This window comes from Salmo salar, chromosome ssa12 (genome assembly GCF_905237065.1).
Source record: "Salmo salar chromosome ssa12, Ssal_v3.1, whole genome shotgun sequence".
Classification (NCBI taxonomy): Eukaryota; Metazoa; Chordata; class Actinopteri; order Salmoniformes; family Salmonidae; genus Salmo; species Salmo salar.
Window position 1 is genome coordinate 43,958,499 of NC_059453.1, and position 21,977 is coordinate 43,980,475.

At 44.5% G+C, this 21,977-nt stretch overlaps 1 protein-coding gene across 5 annotated transcripts in view; it reads left to right on the forward strand.

Moving 5' to 3' along the window:
- The window catches only part of LOC106565077 (solute carrier family 12 member 5), a 338,932-nt gene that overhangs the window by 254,617 nt on the left and 62,338 nt on the right, over positions 1–21,977 (forward strand). For all 5 annotated transcript variants that reach the window (XM_045691393.1, XM_014131710.2, XM_045691394.1 and 2 more), the window contains exons 5-6: positions 15,842–15,896; positions 16,559–16,689. In XM_045691393.1, coding sequence (XP_045547349.1) covers positions 15,842–15,896; positions 16,559–16,689 — 186 coding nt within the window. The remainder of the gene's footprint in view (positions 1–15,841; positions 15,897–16,558; positions 16,690–21,977) is intronic.

The window sequence follows — 21,977 nt, forward strand, 5'->3', positions numbered from 1 at the left end:
TTGCTAACCCGGTCTGCTAACTGCTAGCTTGCCAGCCCCGGTCTGCTAACTGCTAGCTTGTTTAGCCCCGGCCTACTAACTGTTAGCTTCTTAGCATTGGCCTGCTAACTGTCTGAATCGCCGTGTCCCCAGTCAGCCCAACCACTCACTGGACCCATATGTTCACTTGGCTACGCATGCCTCTCTCTAATATCAATATGCCTCATCCATTACTGTCCTGGTTAGTGATTACTGTCTTATTTCACTGTAGAGCCTCTAGCCCTGCTCAATAGGCCTTAACCAACCATGTTGTTCCACCTCCTACATATGCGATGACATCTCCTGGTTTAAACGTCTCTAGAGACTATATCTCTCTCATCATTACTCAATGCCTAGGTTTACCTCCAATGTACTCACATCCTACCTTACCTTTGTCTGTGCCTTGAATCTATGCTATCGTGCCCAGAAACCTGCTCCTTTTACTCTCTGTTCCGAACATGCAAGACGGCCAGTTTGTATAGCCTTTAGCCGTACCCTTATCCTACTTCTCCTCTGTTCCTCTGGTGATGTGGAGGTTAATCCAGGTCTTGCAGTGCCTAGCTCCACTCCTACTCCCCAGGTGCTCTCACTTGTTGACTTCTGTAACCGTGAAAGCCTTGGTTTCATGCATGTTAACATTAGAAGCCTACTCCCTAAGTTTGTTTTACTCACTGCTTTAGCACACTCTGCCAACCCGGATGTCTTAGCCGTGTCTGAAACCTGGCTTAGGAAAACCACCAAAAACCCTGAAATCTCCATCGCTAACTATAAAATTTTCCGCCAAGATAGAACTGCCAAAGGGGGCGGTGTTGCAATCTACTGCAAAGATAGCCTGCAGAGTTCTGTATTACTATCCAAGTCTGTACCCAAACAATTCGAGCTTCTACTTCTAAAAATGCACCTTTCCAGAAAGAAGTCTCTCACTGTTGCCGCTTGCTATAGACCTCCCTCTGCCCCCAGCTGTGCCCTCGATACCATATGTGAATTGATTGCCCCCATCTATCTTCTGAGCTCGTGCTACTAGGTGACCTAAACTGGGACATGCTTAACACCTTGTCCATCCTACAATCTAAGCTTGATGCCCTCAATCTCACACAAATTATCAATGAACCTACCAGGTACAACCCCAAATCCGTAAAGACGGGCACCCTCATAGATGTCATCCTAACTAACTCGCCCGCCAAATACACCTCTGCTGTTTTCAATCAAGATCTCAGTGATCACTGCCTCATTGCCTGCATCCATAATGGGTCTGCGACCAAACGACTAACCCTCATCACTGTCAAACGCTCCCTAAAACACTTCTGCGAGCAGGCCTTTCTAATCGACCTGGCCGGGGTATCCTGGAATGACATTGACCTCATCCCGTCAGTAGATGATGCCTGGCTATTCTTTAAAAGTGCCTTCATCACCATCTTAAATAAGCATGCCCCACTCAAAAAATGTAGAACTAGGAATAGATATAGTCCTTGGTTCACTCCACACCCGTCTGCCCTTGACCAGCACAAAACATCATGGCGTTCTGCATTAGCATCGAATAGCCCCCGTGATATACAACTTTTTAGGGAGGTTAGGAACAAATATACACAGGCAGTTAGAAAAGCTAAGGCTAGCTTTTTCAAACAGAAATTTGCATCCTGTAGTACTAACTCAAAAGGTTCTGGGAAACTGTAAAGTCCATGGAGAATAAGAGCACCTCCTCCCAGCTGCCCACTGCTCTGAGGCTAGGAAACACTGTTACCACTGATACATCCATTATAATTGATAATTTCAATAAGCATTTCTCTATGGCTAGCCATGCTTTCCACCTGGCTACCCCTACCCCGGTCAACTGCCCGGAACCCTCCACAGCAACACGCCAATACCCCACCATTTGTTCTTCACCTAAATCCAGATAGCTGATGTTCTGAAAGAGCTGTAAAATCTGGACCCATACAAATCAGCCGGGCTAGACAATCTGGACCCTCTCTTTCTAAAATTATCTGCAGAAATTGTTGCAACCCCTATTACTAGCCTGTTCAACCTCTCTTTCGTATCGTCTGAGATTCCCAAAAATTGGAAAGCTGCCGCGGTCATCCCCCTCTTCAAAGGGGGTGACACTCTAGACCCAAACTGCTACAGACCTATATCTATCCTACCCTGTCTTTCTAAGATCTTCAAAAGCCAAGTTAACCTCTTACATCTAGACGTTCCGCTAGCGGAACACCTGCTCCATTATCCAATGATGGGCGTGGCGCGAAATACAAACTCCTCTAAAATACAAAAACTTCAATTTTTCAAACATATGACTATTTCACAGCATTTTAAAGATAAGACTCTCCTTTATCTAACCACACTGTCCGATTTCAAAAAGGCTTTACAACGAAAGCAAAACATTAGATTATGTCAGCAGAGTACCAAGCCAGAAATAATCAGACACCCATTTTTCAAGCTAGCATATAATGTCACAAAAACCTAGAAGACAGCTAAATGCAACACTAACCTTTGATGATCTTCATCAGATGACAACCCTAGGACATTATGTTATACAATACATGCATGTTTTGTTCAATCAAGTTCATATTTATATCAAAAACCAGCTTTTTACATTAGCATGTGACGTTCAGAACTAGCATACCCCCCGCAAACTTCTGGGGAATTCGCTAACATTTTACTAAATTACTCACGATAAACGTTCACAAAAAGCATAACAATTATTTTAAGAATTATAGATACAGACCTCCTCTATGCACTCGATATGTCCGATTTTAAAATAGCTTTTTGGTGAAAGCACATTTTGCAATATTCTAAGTACATAGCCCAGGCATCATGGGCTAGCTATTTAGACACCCGGCAAGTTTAGCACTCACCAATATCAGCTTTACTATTATAAAAGTTTCATTACCTTTGTTGTCTTCGTCAGAATGCACTCCCAGGACTGCTACTTCAATAACAAATGTTGGTTTGGTCCAAAATAATCCATCGTTATATCCGAATAGCGGCGTTTTGTTCGTGCGTCCCAGACACTATCTGAAATGGTAAATCAGGGTCGTGCGCATGGCGCAATTCGTGACAAAAAAATCTAAATATTCCATTACCGTACTTCGAAGCATGTCAACCGCTGTTTAAAATCCATTTTTATGCCATTTTTCTCGTAAAAAGCGATAATATTCTGACCAGGAATCTCCTTTTAGCTAAACTGAGGAAAGTAAACAAAGCTTTCGGTCGATGCGGGCACGAGCCTGAGTCTCACAGTACTGTAACCAGCCACTACCCAAACGCGCTACTTTGTTTCAGCCAGAGCCTGCAAAGCCACGATTCAGCTTTTTACCGCCTTCTGAGACCCTATGGCAGCCGTAGGAAGTGTCACGGGACAGCTAAGATCCTCACTCTTCAATAAACAGAGACAAGAAGAACGACACCTTGTCAGACAGGCCACTTCCTGCCTGAAACCTTGTCAGGTTTTTGCCTGCCAAATGAGTTCTGTTATACTCACAGACACCATTCAAACAGTTTTAGAAACTTTGGAGTGTTTTCTATCCATATGTAATAAGTATATGCATATTCTAGTTACTGGGTAGGAGTGGTAACCAGATTAAATCGGGTATGTTTTTTATCCAGCCGTGAAAATACTGCCCCCTAGCCATAACAGGTTAACAAACAGATTACCGACCATTTCGAATCCCACCGTACCTTTTCCGCTATGCAATCTGGTTTCAGAGCTGCTCATGGGTGCACCTCAGCCACGCTCAAGGTCCTAAACGACATCATAACCGCCATCGATAAGAGACATTACTGTGCAGCCATATTCATCGACCTGGCCAAGGCTTTCGACTCTGTCAATCACCACATTCTTATTGGCAGACCTGACAGCCTTGGTTTCTCAAATGATTGCCTCGCCTGGTTTACCAACTACTTCTCTGATAGAGTTCAGTGTGTCAAATCGGAGGGCCTGTTGTCCGGACCTCTGGCAGTCTCTATGGGTGTGCCACAGGGTTCAATTCTCGGGCCGACTCTCTTCTATGTATACATCAATGATGTTGCTCTTGCTGCTGGTGATTCTCTGATCCACCTCTACGCAGACGACACCATTCTGTATACTTCTGGCCCCTCTTTGGACACTGTGTTAACTAACCTCCAGACGAGCTTCAATGCCATACAACTCTCCTTCCATGGCCTCCAACTGCTCTTAAATGCAAGTAAAACTAAATGCATGCTATTCAATCGATCACTGCCCGCACCTGCTCGCCCGTCCAGCATCACTACTCTGGATGGCTCTGACTTAGAATACGTGGACAACTACAAATACCTGGGTGTCTGGTTAGACTGTAAACTCTCCTTGCAGACTCACATTATGCATCTCCAATCCAAAATTACATCTAGAATCGTCTTCCTATATCACAACAAAGCATCCTTCACTCATGCTGCCAAACATACCCTCGTAAAACTGACCATCCTACCGATCCTCGACTTCGGTGATGTCATCTATAAAATAGCCTCCAACACTCTACTAAACAAACTGGATGCAGTCTATTACAGTGCTATCCGTTTTGTCACCAAAGCCCCATACACTACCCACCATTGCGACTTGTACGCTCTCGTTGGTTCATACTCGTTGCCAAACCCACTGGCTACAGGTTATCTACAAGTCTCTGCTAGGTAAAGCCCCGCCTTATCTCAGCTCACTGGTCACCATAGCAGCACCAATTAGAAGAGCCAATTAGAAGAGAAGATCAAATGTATTTGTAAAGCCCTTCTTACATCAGCTGATATCTCAAAGTGCTGTACAGAAACCCAGCCTAAAACCCCAAACAGCAAGCAATGCAGGTGTAGAAGCACAGTGGCTAGGAAAAACTCCCTAGAAAGGCCAGAACCTAGGAAGAAACCTAGAGAGGAAGCAGGCTATGAGGGGTGGCCAGTCCTCTTCTGGCTGTGCCGGGTGGAGATTATAAAAGAACATGGCCAAGATGTGCAAATGTTCATAGATGACCAGCAGGGTCAAATAATAATAATCACAGTGGTTGTCGAGGGTGCAACAGGTCAGCACCTCAGAAGTAAATGTCAGTTAGCTTTTCATAGCCGATCATTCAGAGTATCTCTACAGCATGGTCCTAGGGCTCAGGTCTTCCGAGAGAGAGAAAGAAAGAATTAGAGAGTGCATACTTAAATTCACACAGGACACCGGATAAGACAGGAGAAATACTCCAGATATAACATACTGACCCTAGCCCCCCGACACATAAACTACTGCAGCATAAATACTGGAGGCTGAGACAGGAGGGTCTGGAGACACTGTGGCCCCGTCCGATGATAACCCCGGACAGGGACAAACCGGCAGGATATAAACCCACCCACTTTTCCAAAGCACAGCCCCCACACCACTAGAGGGATATCTTCAACCACCAACTTACCATCCTGAGACAAGTCTGAGTATAGCCCACAAAGATCTCCGCCACGGTACAACCCAAGGTGGGGCGCCAACCCAGACAGGAAGATCACGTCAGTGACTCAACCCACTCAAGTGACGCACCCCTCCTAGGGACTGCATGGAAGAGCACCAGTAAGCCAGTAAGCCCCTGTAATAGGGTTAGAGGCAGAGAATCCCAGTGGAGAGAGGGGAACCTGCCAGGCAGAGACAGCAAGGGCGGTTCGTTGCTCCAGTGCCTTTCCATTCACCTTCACACTCCTGGGTCAGACTACACTCAATCATAGGACCTGCGTCTCTCACATGGGTATAAAAAAATATCCATAAAACTGGAGCTCTATAGGAGAAAGCCCTGCGTATTTTCTGTATACCAGAGAGCTAGTTTCTTATGGCAAATGTTTTTGGTTTTTAGGGGTGCAACTGCATCTAGGGTATTGCGCAAGGTTAAATTGAGTTCCTAAGTTAGGTGGTTAACTGATTTTTGTACTCTGACGTCCTTGGGTAGGCGGAGGGAGCCTGGAAGGGCATCTAGGAATCTTTGGTTGTCTGAGAATTTATAGCACGACTTTTGATGATCCTTGGTTGGGGTCTGAGCAGATTATTTGTTGCGATTGCAAACGTAATAAAATCATGGTCCGATAGTCCAGGATTATGAGGAAAAACATTAAGATCCACAACATTTATTCCACGGGACAAAACTAGGTTCAAAGTATGACTGTGGCAGTGAGTAGGTCCGGAGACATGTTGAACAAAACCCATTGAGTCGATGATGGCTCCGAAAGCCTTTTGGAGTGGGTCTGTGGACTTTTCCATGTGAATATTAAAGTCACCAAAAATGTGAATATTATCTTCCATCACTACAAGGTCCATTAGGAATTCAGGGAACTCAGTGAGGAACGCTGTATATGGCCCAGGAGGCCTGTAAACAGTTGCTATAAAAAGTGATTGAGTAGGCTGCGTAGATTTCATGACTAGAAGCTCAAAAGACGAAAAGGTCGGGGGGGGTTTGTAAATTGAAATTTGCTATCACAAATGTTAGCAACACCTCCGCCTTTGCGGGATGCTCGGGGGATATGGTCACTAGTGTAACCAGGAGGTGAGGCCTCATTTAACACAGTAAATTCATCAGGCTTAAGCCATGTTTCAGTCAGGCCAATCACATCAAGATTATGATCAGTGATTAGTTCATTGACTATAACTGCCTTGGAAGTGAGGGATCTAACATTTAGTAGCCCTATTTTGAGATGTGAGGTATCACAATCTCTTTCAATAATGGCAGGAATGGAGGAGGTCTTTATTCCAGTGAGATTGCTAAGGCGAACACGGCCATGTTTAGTTTTGCCCAACCTAGGTCGAGGCACAGACACGGTCTCAATGGTGTTAGCTGAGCTGACTACACTGACTGTGCTAGTGGCAGACTCCACTAAGCTGGCAGGCTGGCTAACAGCCTGCTGCCTGGCCTGCACCCTATCTCATTGTGGAGCTAGTAGAGTTAGACCCCTGTCTATGTTCGTAGATAAGATGAGAGCACCCCTCCAGCTAGGATAGAATCTGTCACTCCTCAACAGGCCAGGCTTGGTCCTGTTTGTGGGTGAGTCCCAGAAAGAGGGCCAATTATCTACAAATTCTATCTTTTGGGAGGGGCAGAAAACAGTTTTCAAACCAGCGATTGAGTTGTGAGACTTTGCTGTAGAGCTCATCACTCCCCCTAACTGGGTGGGGGCCAGAGACAATTACTCAGTTGATGATTACTCAATTACTCAAGATGAATCAATTACTATAATGCGTAGATATCTATCCAACTCAGATCTACGAGGGTGCTTAGGATGTAGGGGTTAGGGGTCGATTTGGAATTCAGCACAGATATGTTTGCTAATAAGTCTAAAAACAGAAGACATCTCCATTCACCTTTACCTGACAATGCAGCCAGTAGTGAACCTGCTCCAATAGACTGATGGAGAGTATACTCTACAATAGAGACCATGAACTTGCCCTTCTGTGGCATTGAAAAGTCTAGTAAATGTATTTAATGATGGCTATAGTTCACTTTCTCAGGGCAGGTTCAAACCACTTCCTGTCAAAACCAATTTCAGCATGACTTCAGCAAAGTCATTCAAAGGAGTTGTAGTTTCATTTGGACGGCACAATCAATCGGAACTCCACTCTACTGGAGTCTGAAGCTAGATACTTTTGACCCTATTGAGGCTAGTGCTTGTGTTCACAAAGCTTCCGGTTCAGAAGACATAGGCACAAAGACACAAAAAGGCACTCGGCTCCCAATCCAATGGACTCTTCTTGTCAGCAACGCTATGGAATCGATGGCTTAGCTTGCTAGGGAAATGTGGATTTGCAATTATTCCGGACTCACTGTGTACCACTTCCTAGCTCGTCCCATGGTTAAGCTCCCTGCTAAGCCGTGTTGTGTTGTGTCTCATCCAGAACTGGCAGATTAAACGGCTGTGTAATCGTCATTTTTAGCGGCTTGTTTATTAGCCACGGGACGAGTTGGTACTGTGGCGTCTCAGGATGCCAGCAAAGTCTGAGAATCACTCAATAGGACAAGCCCTTTGGAAGGATATTACCTGAATCTCCTAAAACTGGGACTACAAATGAAGGGCAATGGTTCTGGGTCTGTGGTAATGGAGCTTCATGTCAAATAGTGAAATTACTGTATTCTAAGGCTGCATGGTGCAACTCTAATGATCATTTGAAAAAAGTTGCATGAAAGGCATTAGCTCGGCTTTTTTTGCGTAGGCTGTACACATTTTACATTTACATTTAAGTCATTTAGCAGACGCTCTTATCCAGAGCGACTTACAAATTGCTGCATTCACCTTATGATATCCAGTGGAACAACCACTTTACAATAGTGCATCTAAATCTTTTAGGGGGGGGGGGGGGTTAGAAGGATTACTTTATCCTATCCTAGGTATTCCTTAAAGAGGTGGGGTTTCAGGTGTCTCCGGAAGGTGGTACACACTTCATCAGTCTCTCATTCACATTTTGACAAGCACTTGATAATGCCTCGAATTTCCCGGCGGCATCCCCTTTGTGTGGCCGTAATGCCCCCTAAAAAATTCCATGCCTTTTGCACCCAGTGGCCGTTCTGCCATTGGGTTGAATATAATAATTATAATTCCCTTCTCCCGGCTGCGTGCCAAAGCACCTCTCACTCACATGACTCTCTGTCATCTGATCGGGTCTTTCTCACAGGCTACAAGTGAAGAATGACATCCAGGATGCAACTGCGCACGTTCTTCAATACGCTCCAATTCCGAGGAGCGTATTGAAGATATGGGAAGAATTGTCCACATTTACTTTTCGTCAGCCAACAAGATGAGTCTGCCTAACAAACAGCAAAAGCACTAGCCTATGTCAATCTACTATCCCCCATAGTACAAAAGTTGACCTATTCTATTCTGTGTGAGAAATAAATATTCGAAACACAGTCTGGGACAGTTGTGGGATGCAATAGATCCCAAATTATGGCAACCACTAGCATCAAAGAATTGTTTTAAGCAATGAGCCTGACGCAACAGATGAGAACGTTTAGCTTAAAATGTTGCTAAACTATTATGCTATTTCTTTACATTATAAGCGCAGCAATGCGCACAGGGCAGTAGGCTAAAGCGCAAGTGTTTCATTAGCAGGAAAACACCTTTCTCAAAAGTGACAACTAATGTGATTATGCATGCAACGCTTTAAGGTGCATTTTTATGGTGAAAATTATCTTCCCCAAACTTGAAACTCACGCGCTGTGTATGTATGCCAGTTTGGCTCTACACCCGTTATAAAGCAGATTAATGTGCTTAATATGAATGAGCTATTTGGACACTTTAGTTGTGATACTAACCTTAACAAAACATATAGGCATATGAGCTAGGCTACATGAGGTGTGCGACTATTATTTGAAAAAGTCGCAAAAAAAGCATGCGCTGTTTCATTTTTAAGCTGGGCATCACTCACAAGTGATAGGCTAATATTGTCACCCATTACACTAATCTTTATTTAATTTTGTCTTTACTTATACTCAATAATATACAGTGGCTTGCAAAAGTATTCACCCACTTGGAATCCTATTTTGTTGGCTTACAACCTGGAATTAAAATTGATTTTGGGGGGTTTGTATCATTTGACTTACACAACCTGCCTACCACTTTGAAGATGCGAAATATTTTTTATTGTGAAACAAACAAGAAATAAGACAAGAAAAACAGAAAACTTGAGCGTGCATAACTATTCCCCCCCCTCAAAGTCAATACGTTGTAGAGCCATCTTTTGCGGAAATTACAGCTGCAAGTCTGTTGGGGTATGACTCTATAAGCTTGGCACATCTAGCCACTGTGATTTTTGCCCATTCTTCAAGGCAAAACTGCTCCAGCTCCTTCAAGTTGGATGGGTTCCACTGATTTACAGAAATCCTTAGGTCATACCACAAATTCTCAATTGGATTGAGGTCTGGGCTTTGACCAGACCTTACCAGTTCCTGCCGATGAAAAGCATCCCCACAACATGATGCTTCCACCACCATGCTTCACTGTGAGAATGTTGTTCTTGGGGTGATGAGAGGTGTTGGGTTTGCGCCAGACGTAGCGTTTTCCTTTATGGCCAAAAAGCTACATTTTAGTCTCATCTGACCAGAGTACCTTCTTCCATATGTTTGGGGAGTCTCCCACATGCCTTTTGGTGAACACCAAATGTGTTTGCTTCTTTTTTTCTTTAAGCAATGGCTTTTTTCTGACCACTTTTCCGTAAAGCCCAGCTCTGTGGAGTGCACGGCTTAAAGTGGTCCTATGGACAGATACTCCAATCTCCACTATGAAGCTTTGCAGCTCCTTCAGGGTTATCTTTGGTCTCTTTGTTGCCTCTCTAATTAATGCCCTCCTTGCCTGGTCCGTGAGTTTAGGTGGGCAGGTTTGTTGTGGTGCCATATTCTTTAAAAAAAAATGTATAATGGATTTAATGGTGCTCTGTGAGATATTCACATTTTCAGATATTTTTTTATAACCCAACCCTGATCTGTACTTCTCCACAACTTTGTCCCTGACCTGTTTGGAGAGCACCTTGGTATTCATGGTGCCGCTTGCTTGGTGGTGCCCCTTGCTTAGTGGTGTTGCACACTCTGGGGCTTTTCAGAACAGGTGTATATATACCTAGATCATGTGACAGATCATGCGACACTTGCACGCAGGTGGACTTTATTTAACTAATTGTGACAACTGAAGGTAATTGGTTGCACCAGATCTTATTTAGGGGCTTCATTGCAAAGGGGGTGAATACATATGCATGCACCATTTTTCCGTTTTTAATTTTTTTTTATTTTTTGAAACAAGTTATATTTTTCATTTAACTTCACCAATTTGGACTATTTTGTGTATGTCCATTACATGAAATCCAAATAAAAATACATTTAAATGATAGGTTGTAATGCAACAAAATAGAAAAAACGCCAAGGGGAATGAATACTTTTACAAGGCGCTGTTTGTGTGAAATGGACCATTATCAGGCACCTGTCTTGAAACAGGGTCAGCGGAAAAAAATACTTGTCATCTATACACTTAAATAGCGAATTTTGACGCTTTTCCTGTGGTTCATTTTCATGCCAGGCAGTTAGGTTATACTCCTGTTGTAAAGAGAAGCAATGTGCTTAATATTAGAAAGTTGAGAAATAAATATAGTAGGCTTAGCTGAGGGAATATGAAACCCACGTAGGACTTCTCTTCAAGCAAATTGATGTTAGGTGTTTTGCAGCACCATAATTATAATAATGCACTGTCTAGCTACCACAAATCAAATGTATTCGTCACATGCTTTGTAAACAACAGGTGTAGATTAACAGTGGAATGCTTACGGGCCCTTCCCAACAATGCAGCGAGAAAGAAAATAGAGAAATTATAGAAAAGTAATAACACGTAATAATACAAGTAATAATAAATACACAATGAGTAACAATAACTTGGTTATATACATGGGGTAGCAGTACCGAGTCAATGTGCAGGGGTACGAGGTAATTGAGGAAGATATGTACATATAACTAGGAATAAAGTGACAGGATAGATAAAACAGCAGCAGCATATGTGATGAGTCAAAAAAGGTTAGTGCAAAAAGGGTCAATGCAGATAGTCCAGGTAGCTATTTGGTTAACTATTTAACTAGCTATAGTATTTAGCAGTCTTACGGCTTGGGGATAGAAGCTGTTCATGGTCCTGTTGGTTCCAGACTTCTACCGCCATGTGGTAGAAAGAGAACAGTCTATGACTTGGGTGGCTGTAGTCTTTGACAGTTTTTAGGGCCTTCTTCTGACACCGCCTCGTATAAAGGTCTGGATGGCAGGGAGCTCGGCCCCAGTGATGTACTGGGCCGTACGCACTACACTTTGTTGCGCCTTGTGGTCGGATGCCAAGCAGTTTCCATACCAAGCGATGATGCAGCCAATGAAGATGCTCTCAATGGTGCAGCTATAGAATATTTTGAGGATCTGAGGGCTCATGCCAAATCTTTCCAGCTCCTGAGGGGGAAGAGGCGTTTTCATGCCCTCTTCATGACTGTGTTGGTGTGTGTGGACCATGATGAATCTTTAGTAAACCCACTTAACTAGGAATCCTACTCTAGCTCTTCATTTCTAATACCAGCTCTCTGGGAAGGCTTTGGTTTATGACCTAACGTCACTGTAATGTTGTCTGTAGCCTTATAACATGAATGTCATTGCTCCAACGATTGTATGTGTAATCCCCATCAATCCGTGTGTCCTTTGATAATAACAACCGAACGTCTTCCCAAGTCCTCCTTTAGTAGTATCCAAACATAAACTTGACTATTCTCTTATAAACAAAGCATGAATTTAGTCCTGAAGTCTGTGTCACAATTCTCATTTGGATCCCTGTTAGCTGTTCCAGTGGGTGGAGCATTTATTTCTGGCTGCTAAATCATGACGTAGTCATGTGACCACTGTGTCACTGGGAGGCGAAGCGATTACATTTGGACATTTACATTTTAGTCATTTAGCAGACGCTCTTATCCACAGCAGAGTTAGTGCATTCCAGGGCTCTACGGTGCTACCATTTTGGTTGGATATGCTCCTAAATATTTTACTGTAGTACCTGGAATTGTTTTTGGCCCCTAGGCGGAAAAAACTATACTACAGTATGCTACAAAATTCTATAGTAAGCACTGCACAATCAAGGAATACTATAGTGTGTAGTATAGAATGTTCCCGTGTACTACAACATTATATCGTAATTACTACACATGATCAAGGTCTGCCAGGCACGCAGAGATGCATGTCGCCACCTGGGTGTCAGCAGGGGGGAAGGAGAAACGTAGTTGAGTGTCATCTGCATAGCAGCCGAAGTACAATTTAAATGGGGTGACACAGAAAACTGTCCATACTGTCATACCTGGCAGCTGATCAAAACAAACCAAAAGGATGTAGCCTAGAGTATAGCTACAGTATTACACAAAAAACTGAAGGGAATGTTTTCTCCAAAACTGAAGAGGCAACAATTACACAGTGAAGAGGAGCTCAGCCACGAGGCTGGTGCACTTGTCACGTGCTGATCAAAATATGTGTAACGATGTGCGCTGAGAGTCGGGAAGCAAGCTCAGGGAGTGAGTGTTTTAATAAAATAAACGGAACTTGATACAAAACAAGAAACACTAACAGCACACAGACATGAAACTGAAACAGAAACAATGACGCCTGGGGAAGGAACCAAAGGGAGTGACATATATAGGGAAGGTAATCGGGGAGGGGATGGAGTCCAGGTGAGTCTGAAGACATGCAGGTGCGCGTAACAATGGTGACAGGTGTGCGCCATAACTAGCAGCCTGGTGACCTAGAGGCCGGAGAGGGAGCACACGTGACAGTACCCCCTCCCCGACACGCAGCTCCAGCTGCAGGACGCCGACCAAAATTACGATCCCGGGGCTCAGGAGCGGACCGGTCACCTTTGCTGATGCGCGGGAACCTGACAGACCGGCTGAGGCAGGGGAGCCTGGCGAGCCGGTGGAAGCAGGGGAGCCTGATGATCTGGCTGGCATGAGAGCCTGATGAGCCGGTGGAGGCAGGGGAGCCTGGCGATCTGGCTGAGGCATGAGAGACTGTAGAGGCTCCCGGACACGACGTCAGTCCCACTGACACAAAAAAAACAAAAAACACTCCCTGATGCTTCCCTTAGGTGAGGCTTTATTCTGTAACGATGTGCGCTGAGAGTCGGAAAGCAAGCTCAGGGAGTGAGTGTTTTAATAAAATAAACGGAACATAATACAACACAAGATACACTAACAGCACACAGACATGAAACTGAAACAGAAACAATGACGCCTGGGGAAGGAACCAAAGGGAGTGACATATATAGGGACGGTAATCAGGGAAGTGATGGAGTCCAGGTGAGTCTGAAGACATGCAGGTGCGCGTAACAATGGTGACAGGTGTGCGCCATAACTAGCAGCCTGGTGACCAAGAGGCCGGAGAAGGAGCACACGTGACAATATGGTATTTGGAATGTGGGCATCATTGTTGCTGTCACTCTGTTCTTCGTCTCTCAGTAAATAATGCCTTTGTTGACCACAAACTAAGTAGGAAGCCATTGCAAACCAAAAGAGATTCAACACAAACTGAGAGGAAGTTTTATGAACACAATAATTCCTAATCCTGATTTATAACAGACTCAGAATCAGACAAGAGATTAGGCAACTTCCGTCACCCAGACAGATAGGAATAATGCCTTCATCTCATACTTATGCTGTGTTCATGTTTGATTTGCGTTAGTAACACTTAATTTCAACCCACCAAGACCCATCTTCTAAATGCTGTCATAAATATGTAATATGACACCTAAAAGCCATAGGCACCAATAATTATTCCGTGACAAATCATTAGACCATTGCACTGACATGCATAAGAGCAAATAGTTAGTAGTTGGTTAGTATATGTTGCCATGTTTATACCTCTGCAGACATAATAATGTTTGTTTGGATGTTCTTTGCAATCCCACCTGGCTTGTTATGTCTGCTGATGGGGTTTGTTATGTCTGCTTCCGGTAGCATCAAAGTCTTTTGAAGTTGACAACAAAGAGCTGAAGTAGTGTTACCGCATGTTTCTCCATGTGAGATGGTCTCTTACTAAAAGCTGCGTAATGAACTCTGGTGATTCCCTGAACCACGCACTGGCCCATGTAGCTCCTCCCTAAATATGAGTCCCACCCATTTCATATTATACATTTCAACAATTGCTGATGACGTTGGCTCCGCTGATTCATATCATCCTGTCATGCTTATACAGTGTAAAGCGTTATATAAAAAGTAGAACGTGTTACAATGAAGGGCTCGAGTATTGAGTCCCTCACAGGTTTCCTCAGGTGACACTTGCTCTATCTCCCTCTTTTAACGTTCCCATACAACTGTGTCGAGTGATTCACTCGGCCTCAAACTACCTCGTCCTCAAATTTTCCAGCCTGCCCACATCAGATAAACCACTTAAACAATTAGTCTTATCTGCTCTCCTCAGAGAGAGTGAGCCTTACTTCATTATGACCCGATAAGAGAGTAATATGGCACGGTCGAGCAGACTGTTGTGAACCCAGACAGACAGCTGTGTTCACAAGAAACATTAACCGTCGTCCACCCCCATCCTCTCACATGCTAGTTATTACACACACCTCTCTCTCTTTCTGTCCTCTGGGTTATATCTCTTTCTGTCTTTGTCGGTCTCTCTCTCTCTCTCTCTACATAGACATTAAGGAAGTACACCACGGCTAATTAAATATTATTACTGTTAAAGCCATATTTTTTCTCAGACACACACATATTAATGACTTGATTTATTTTCATCTCATAAATGTCTCTCTAGTTTTCCCTCACTACTCACTCTCTCTTAAACACATGCATATCACTCACTTTCTCTCTCAGATACACACTCTTCCCCTGTCATATACACAGACACACACACACACACACTCCCTTTACCTTGCTGCCATACTCTGGGTTCTTTAATAAATGTCTGCCTACAGTTGATCTTTATTGTTCCATGTCCTAACGGTGCATCTGGTCACATCTCCACTCATGTGCCTTGTCGATCGCTTGTTGACTCTTTTGTTGACAGCCCACTGGGTTGTTATTCTATCAAACTTCCAGTCATGAACATTAGAATATTCAAATCTAAATTCACTGTTGTCATTATAAACTAACAAGGTTTTCAACTGAAACTGCACAAGCCGGAACATAGTGTTTATTGGTGTCAGTAAGTACAAAGAAAACCACGGTCCTCACTAGACAACTTGATTTTTCCCCATTTGTATTTCACCTGAAATATCCTGTGAAATATCCTGTCAAGTAGGGTGTAATAGATTGTATGTAACACAATACAAACATCCCATTTCCCCTCTCTGTTCTCTTCTCTCTACATCTCCCTCTCTTTAGACCATGCTGACTGCAATCTCAATGAGTGCCATTGCTACCAATGGAGTAGTGCCAGGTGGGTGAGCATGCGTTGGCATCCGGGTTCGCTGTTGGGAATAGTACCTCCTCTTCAATTCCCTTTTGGCTCAAAATGCATATTCAGTGCAGTAGCCCTAGCAACGTGATAATATTAGTTACGTCCAGACTCCTGGGTCCCTACATGAACCTTACACAGCTATGTTTATATGATTAGAGATGGTATCCAATAATCACGTCTCACACTGGCTGACTTGCCCCTTGATTGGCTTAGAGCAGAGGTGAAAGGAAATTACAGGCTTGAGCTGTTTTATCAGATGGTGCTGCAGCACCCTCAGCACCCGTATTTCCCAGGGCTATTATGCCTGGACCTGTGCATTAAGAAAACTAAATGTTTGTTTGCCGTTGCAAAACATTTTGGGGGTTTTCTTTGTGGTGCCCTAATGAACATGACCCTGCTCTGATTTGGGAATAGCAGGGTTTGGGTCATTTATATTTAAACTCAGGGAAATTATGTGAAATATAGTGATGCTTAGAAAGAAGCAATTGTATTAGAAAATTATGGCAATGCTGCAAAATGTCATATATCATTCCAAATCCATATAATTCCAAATCAATTCAGTTGCAGATGCTGTTTGTATATAATATTTCATTAAAAAGCATGTCATTGACAGAGTGTTTGTATTTATTTGTTGTCTGTAGCTGGAGGATCCTACTACATGATCTCCCGTTCTCTGGGGCCTGAGTTTGGGGGTGCTGTGGGCATTTGTTTCTACCTCGGGACAACGTTCGCTGGGGCCATGTACATCCTGGGGTCCATCGAACTCCTACTGGTAAGAACCTGGGTGTGAAATACTTATCTTTCTATCCATCTCTGTCTGTGTCGATCTCTTTCTCTCTCTCTCTCTCTCTCTCTCTCTCTCTCTGTCCTCATTCTGCTTTGATGCTATTTCCTCCCTCTCTTCTCCACAATGAATTATAATAAATATAAAGATCTTTCATCTTTGTCTGTCCCCCTCCTCGCTCCTCCCTCTCTTTTTTCATACTCATTCTTCCTCTCCCTATTCTGCATTAGGGAGAGCTCAAGCATTGGCTGAATAATAAGACCATTCATTGAAACTGCCGCCACTTCTCAATACGAATTGGAGGTCTGAGGTTTCTCCACTCAGTCCATCTCCTCCCATGCATTTTGAGAGAAGTTGCAGAGAGAGGATGCAATGAATCAAGGACATACAATTGAGATTGACCCTATATAGGTTTTTCTCCGATGGCTTTGACTGGATCTGTACATTCTGATCTAGCCTAGAGGTTAATTTGGTCTTTTGAGTTAAAGCTGTGGAATAACAAACCCCTCTGAATTGTGAGGAGAGGATCTGGAGAAGGCTGCTTTGAATTTCGTTTATCCCTCCATAGAAGCACAAAAACCAGCTATATTTAGAATGACGAACGGTTCACATTGAAGCTTGAGTTTTGACCCAATTGTACGTTGCACCACACGATAACTCAACCTCACTAGTGTAATGAACATCCAAGTTATACGGTGTAAGGGCTGTCGTCGTAATGAGACCAAGGTGCAGCGGAGGATGTGTATTCATCTTTGGTATTTAATGAAAAGAGAACACTTACAAAAATAAACAAAAACGACAGCCAAACAGTCCTGTCAGGAAAAACTCTAAACAGAAACAATCACCCACAAACACCCAAAGGAAAACCAGGCTACTTATGTGTGACTCCCAATCAGCAACAACGAACTACAGCTGTGCCTGATTGGGAGCCACACACGGCCCAAAACAAAGAAATACAAAAACATAGAAAAATGAACATAGAACGCCCACCCAATGTAACACCCTGGCCTAACCAAAATAAAGAACAAAAACCCCTCTCTATGGCCAGGGCGTTACAGTACCCCCCCAAAGGTGCGGACTCCAGCCGCAAAACCTGACTCTGAAGGGGAGGGTCCGGGTGGGCCTTCTTACAGCGGCGGCTCAGGTGCGGGACGTGGCCTCCGCTCCACCCTCGGCGTCGCCCACTTAGGAGGCGCCCCTGGCCTTGCCGGAGGACTGGTGGGCGACCCTGACTGCGCCCGGCTGGCCGACAATTCTGGTTGCGCCCGGCTGGCGGGCAACCCTGGCTGCGCCCGGCTGGCGGGCGACCCTGGCTGCGCCCGGCTGGCAGGTGATTCTGGTTGCGTCCGGTTGGCGGGCGACCCTGGCTGCGCCCGGCTGGCAGGCGTCCCTGGCTGCGCCCGGCTGGCGGGCGACCCTGGCGGCTCCGGCGGTTCCGGGCTGGCGGGCGGCTCCGGTGGCACTGACCCAGGATTCACCAGGCTGGGGAGACATGAAGGAGGCCTGGCTCTGGGCGCAGGCACTGGACTCACCAGGCTGGGGAGACCCACTGGAGGCCTGGTCCGTGGAGGAGGCACAGGCTTGACCAGGATGGGGAGACCCACTGGAGACCTGGTCCGTGGAGGAGGCACAGGCTTGACCAGGATGGGGAGACCCACTGGAGGCCTGATCCGTGGAGGAGGCACAGGCTTGACCAGGATGGGGGGACCCACTGGAGGCCTGGTCCGTGGAGGAGGCACAGGCTTGACCAGGATGGGGGGACCCACTGGAGGCCTGGTCCGTGGAGGAGGCACCGGACTGACCAGAATGGGGAGACCCACTGGAGGCCTGGTCCGTGGAGGAGGCACAGGCTTGACCAGGATGGGGAGACCCCCTGGAGGCCTGGTCCGTGGAGGAGGCAAAGGACTGACCAGGATGGGGAGACCCACTGGAAGCCTGGTCCGAGGAGGAGGCACAGGATAAACCGGGCTGTGGGGGAGCACTGGAGTTGTGGTACGCAGGCTCTTTACCCACACTCCAGGCTGAATACCCACTTTGGCCCGGCACGGGCAGATGCCAGGCATTGGGCAAACTGGGCCCTCCCAGCGCCCTGGAGACACAGTGCGCAGAGCCGGTGCAGGATAACCTGGACCGAAAAGGCGCACTGGAGACCAGACGCGCTGAGCTGGCACAATCCGTCCTGGCTCGATGCCTGCACTCGCATGGCACTTGCGGGGGGCTGGCCTATAGCACACCGGGCTATGAACGCTCACTAGAGACACCGTGCGCTTCACAGCATAACACGGTGCCTTACCAGTACTACACTGCTTCCGGGAAGCACGGGGAGTTGGCTCAGGTCTACCGCCTGACTCCGCCAATCTCCCCTGACTTCGCCAATCTCCTCGACTCCCAATCAGCAACAACGAACTACAGCTGTGCCTGATTGGGAGCCACACACGGCCCAAAACAAAGAAATACAAAAACATAGAAAAATGAACATAGAACGCCCACCCAATGTAACACCCTGGCCTAACCAAAATAAAGAACAAAAAACCCTCTCTATGGCCAGGGCGTTACATACGGCTCCACTTATTATTTTGTCTTAAATTGGTATGGAAGAAGAATACTTTATTGGAATGGCATATCTGACAAAATGTACTATATTATGTATCCTAATCCAGGTGGTTCAAGTCCTGAATGCTGATTGGCTGACACCCGTGGTATATCAGACCGTATACCACGGGTATGACAAAACATGTATTTTTACTGCTCTAATTACGTTGGTAACCAGTTTATAATAGCAATAAGGCACCTCGGGATTTTGTCGTATATGGCCAATATACCACGGCTAAGGGCTGTATCCATGCACTCCTAGTTGCGTTGTGCCTAAGAACAGCCCTTAGCCATGGTGTATTGCCCATTTATAGAACGGATGAGTCTAATCATGAATGCGGATTGGTTAAAACCCCATTCCAGACGGTGTCTATTCCACAAGTTACCACCTCTAAATCTATGATGTTAAAATGCCTATTTACTCTGTTCCATCTGACTACGCATTCCACTGTCTCATCAGCCCAGCCCAGCAATTTATAAACTTGATCTCCACTATAAAAAGCATCTAGACATTATCTCACATTTCTTTTAGACAAATATTTAGTTTTCAACAGCGGAGATTTGTATAAACCTTGCTGTCTGTCTCTCCGACATTTGCAACATTGTTTCAGTATTCAAATTCGATCTCCAGCTGTCCCATAGTAATGAACGTGTCGGGACTTGGTACGAGATTGACTGACAGACAGTGTTTCTCAGCCAGTCGAAATCATGAATCAGCTGGCATAATTTTTATGGCTATATACAAAGAAATGTAATTTAAAAAAGGTAAAATGAAACGAAGTGCAGCTAGTTTGCAGTCTTTGTGTTAGCTGTGTTGTTGGCTAACTCTTCTGAACAACAGTGTCCTGACGAGTGAGCAGATGTTCTATGCCAGGCGAAATCGCGTCTCATTAGCTCATTGTTATAGATTTATACGAATAAATGTCACTAGAAAACAGCTTAACCTCCAGCGAAAAATCCTATCGCCATTAGCATAACACATTTTTTTTTTTGTCAAATATAGGACTATGTTGTATCGTTTTATAGATACACCTCTCCTGAATCGAACCACGTTGTCCGATTTCAAAAAGGCTTTACAGCAAAAGCAAAACATTAGATTATGTTAGAGGAGTATATCGTAAAAGTAGCCACATAGACATTTTCCGACCAACCACATGCATCACAAATAACCAAAAAACAGCTAAATGCAGCACTAACCTTTGACAATCTTCATCAGATGACACTCCTTGGACATCATGTTACACAATACATGCATTATTTTGTTCGATAAAGTTCATATTTATATATAAAAACAGCATTTTACATCGGCGCGTGACGTTGACTAACTATTTTCCCTCAAATGCATCCAGTGAAACAGCGCTACAATTTACTAAATTACTATTCGAAAACATTTTTAAAATGTAATATTGTCATTCTAAGATTTATAGATGAATATCTCTTGAAAGCACCTGTAATGCCAGATTTAAAAATAACTTTACTGGGTAATCACACTTTGCGATAAAAGGGGATGCGATACTCAGAACAATAGGCTACTGTTACAGGTCAGCGCCATCTTGGAACAATCGCATATCAAATCTACTCTTGTATACTATTGTCAATAATCCCTTACCTTTGATTATCTTCATCAAAAAGCACTTCCAGGAATCCCAGGTCCACAACAAATGTATTTTCGTTCGAAAAAGTTAATCCTTTATGTTCCAATAGCTTGTTCTTGTTAGCGCGTTCTGAAGGCTGCTCCAAAAGTTTCGTCGGCCGCGGGACTCCTCTTTCAACAAAATGCATTTTTTTTAAATTTAGGTTCGTTCAAACGTTGTATAACATAAATCTTTAGGGCCTTTTTCAACCAGAGCTCCAATAACATTCAAGGGGGACGATTGCATTGTCTTTCAAAACGTTTCGAAAGGGGAGGGTAGCCAGGGGCACCGGCGTCATAATGGTGATGGCCCTCCTCATGTGACCACGTTCCACAGACTCTCATTGTGTCAGTTTTCACAGTAGAAGGCTCAAACCACGTTGTAAAGACTGTGGACATCTAGTGGAAGCAATAGGAAGTGCTCAATGAACCATTGCTCACGGTGTGATTTATAGGCAAAGTGATGAAGTTGAGTCCGCAATTCAGAATTCCACTTCCTGTTACGATCTGTCTCGGGGTTTTGACTGCCATATGAGTTCTGTTATACTCACAGACACCATTCAAACAGTTTTAGAAACTGTAGGGTGTTTTCTATCCACAAGTATTAATTATATGCATATCCTAGCTTATGAGTTTGAGTAGGAGGCCGTTTAAAATGGGCGCAAATTTTTTTCAAAAATCGCTGTAGTGCCCCCTATCCTAGGCAACCGTCAAGAGGTTAAACAAATGCAGCTACTTTGCTGTTATTCTGGCTGCACTTTTTGACACGACTGTAAGTTATCCAAAGTTGGCTAGCTAGTAAGCAAGGGATAAGAACGTTGCTTGCCTGTATGGCAATGGAACATTTAGAACGAATGACTGGGTCGCGTCCAAAGATACAGAACAAAAAGACTGAACAACTGGGTCGCGTCTCTGGCAACTGAACCGATAGAACGAACGACCAGCCCCACACAAACCTAGATTTGTGTGGGGACTATATCTTGTGGAAGAATGAAATAGTTGTTTGGATCCTGGATGCTGATGGTTGATATGCAGGAGTTGTGGAACAACA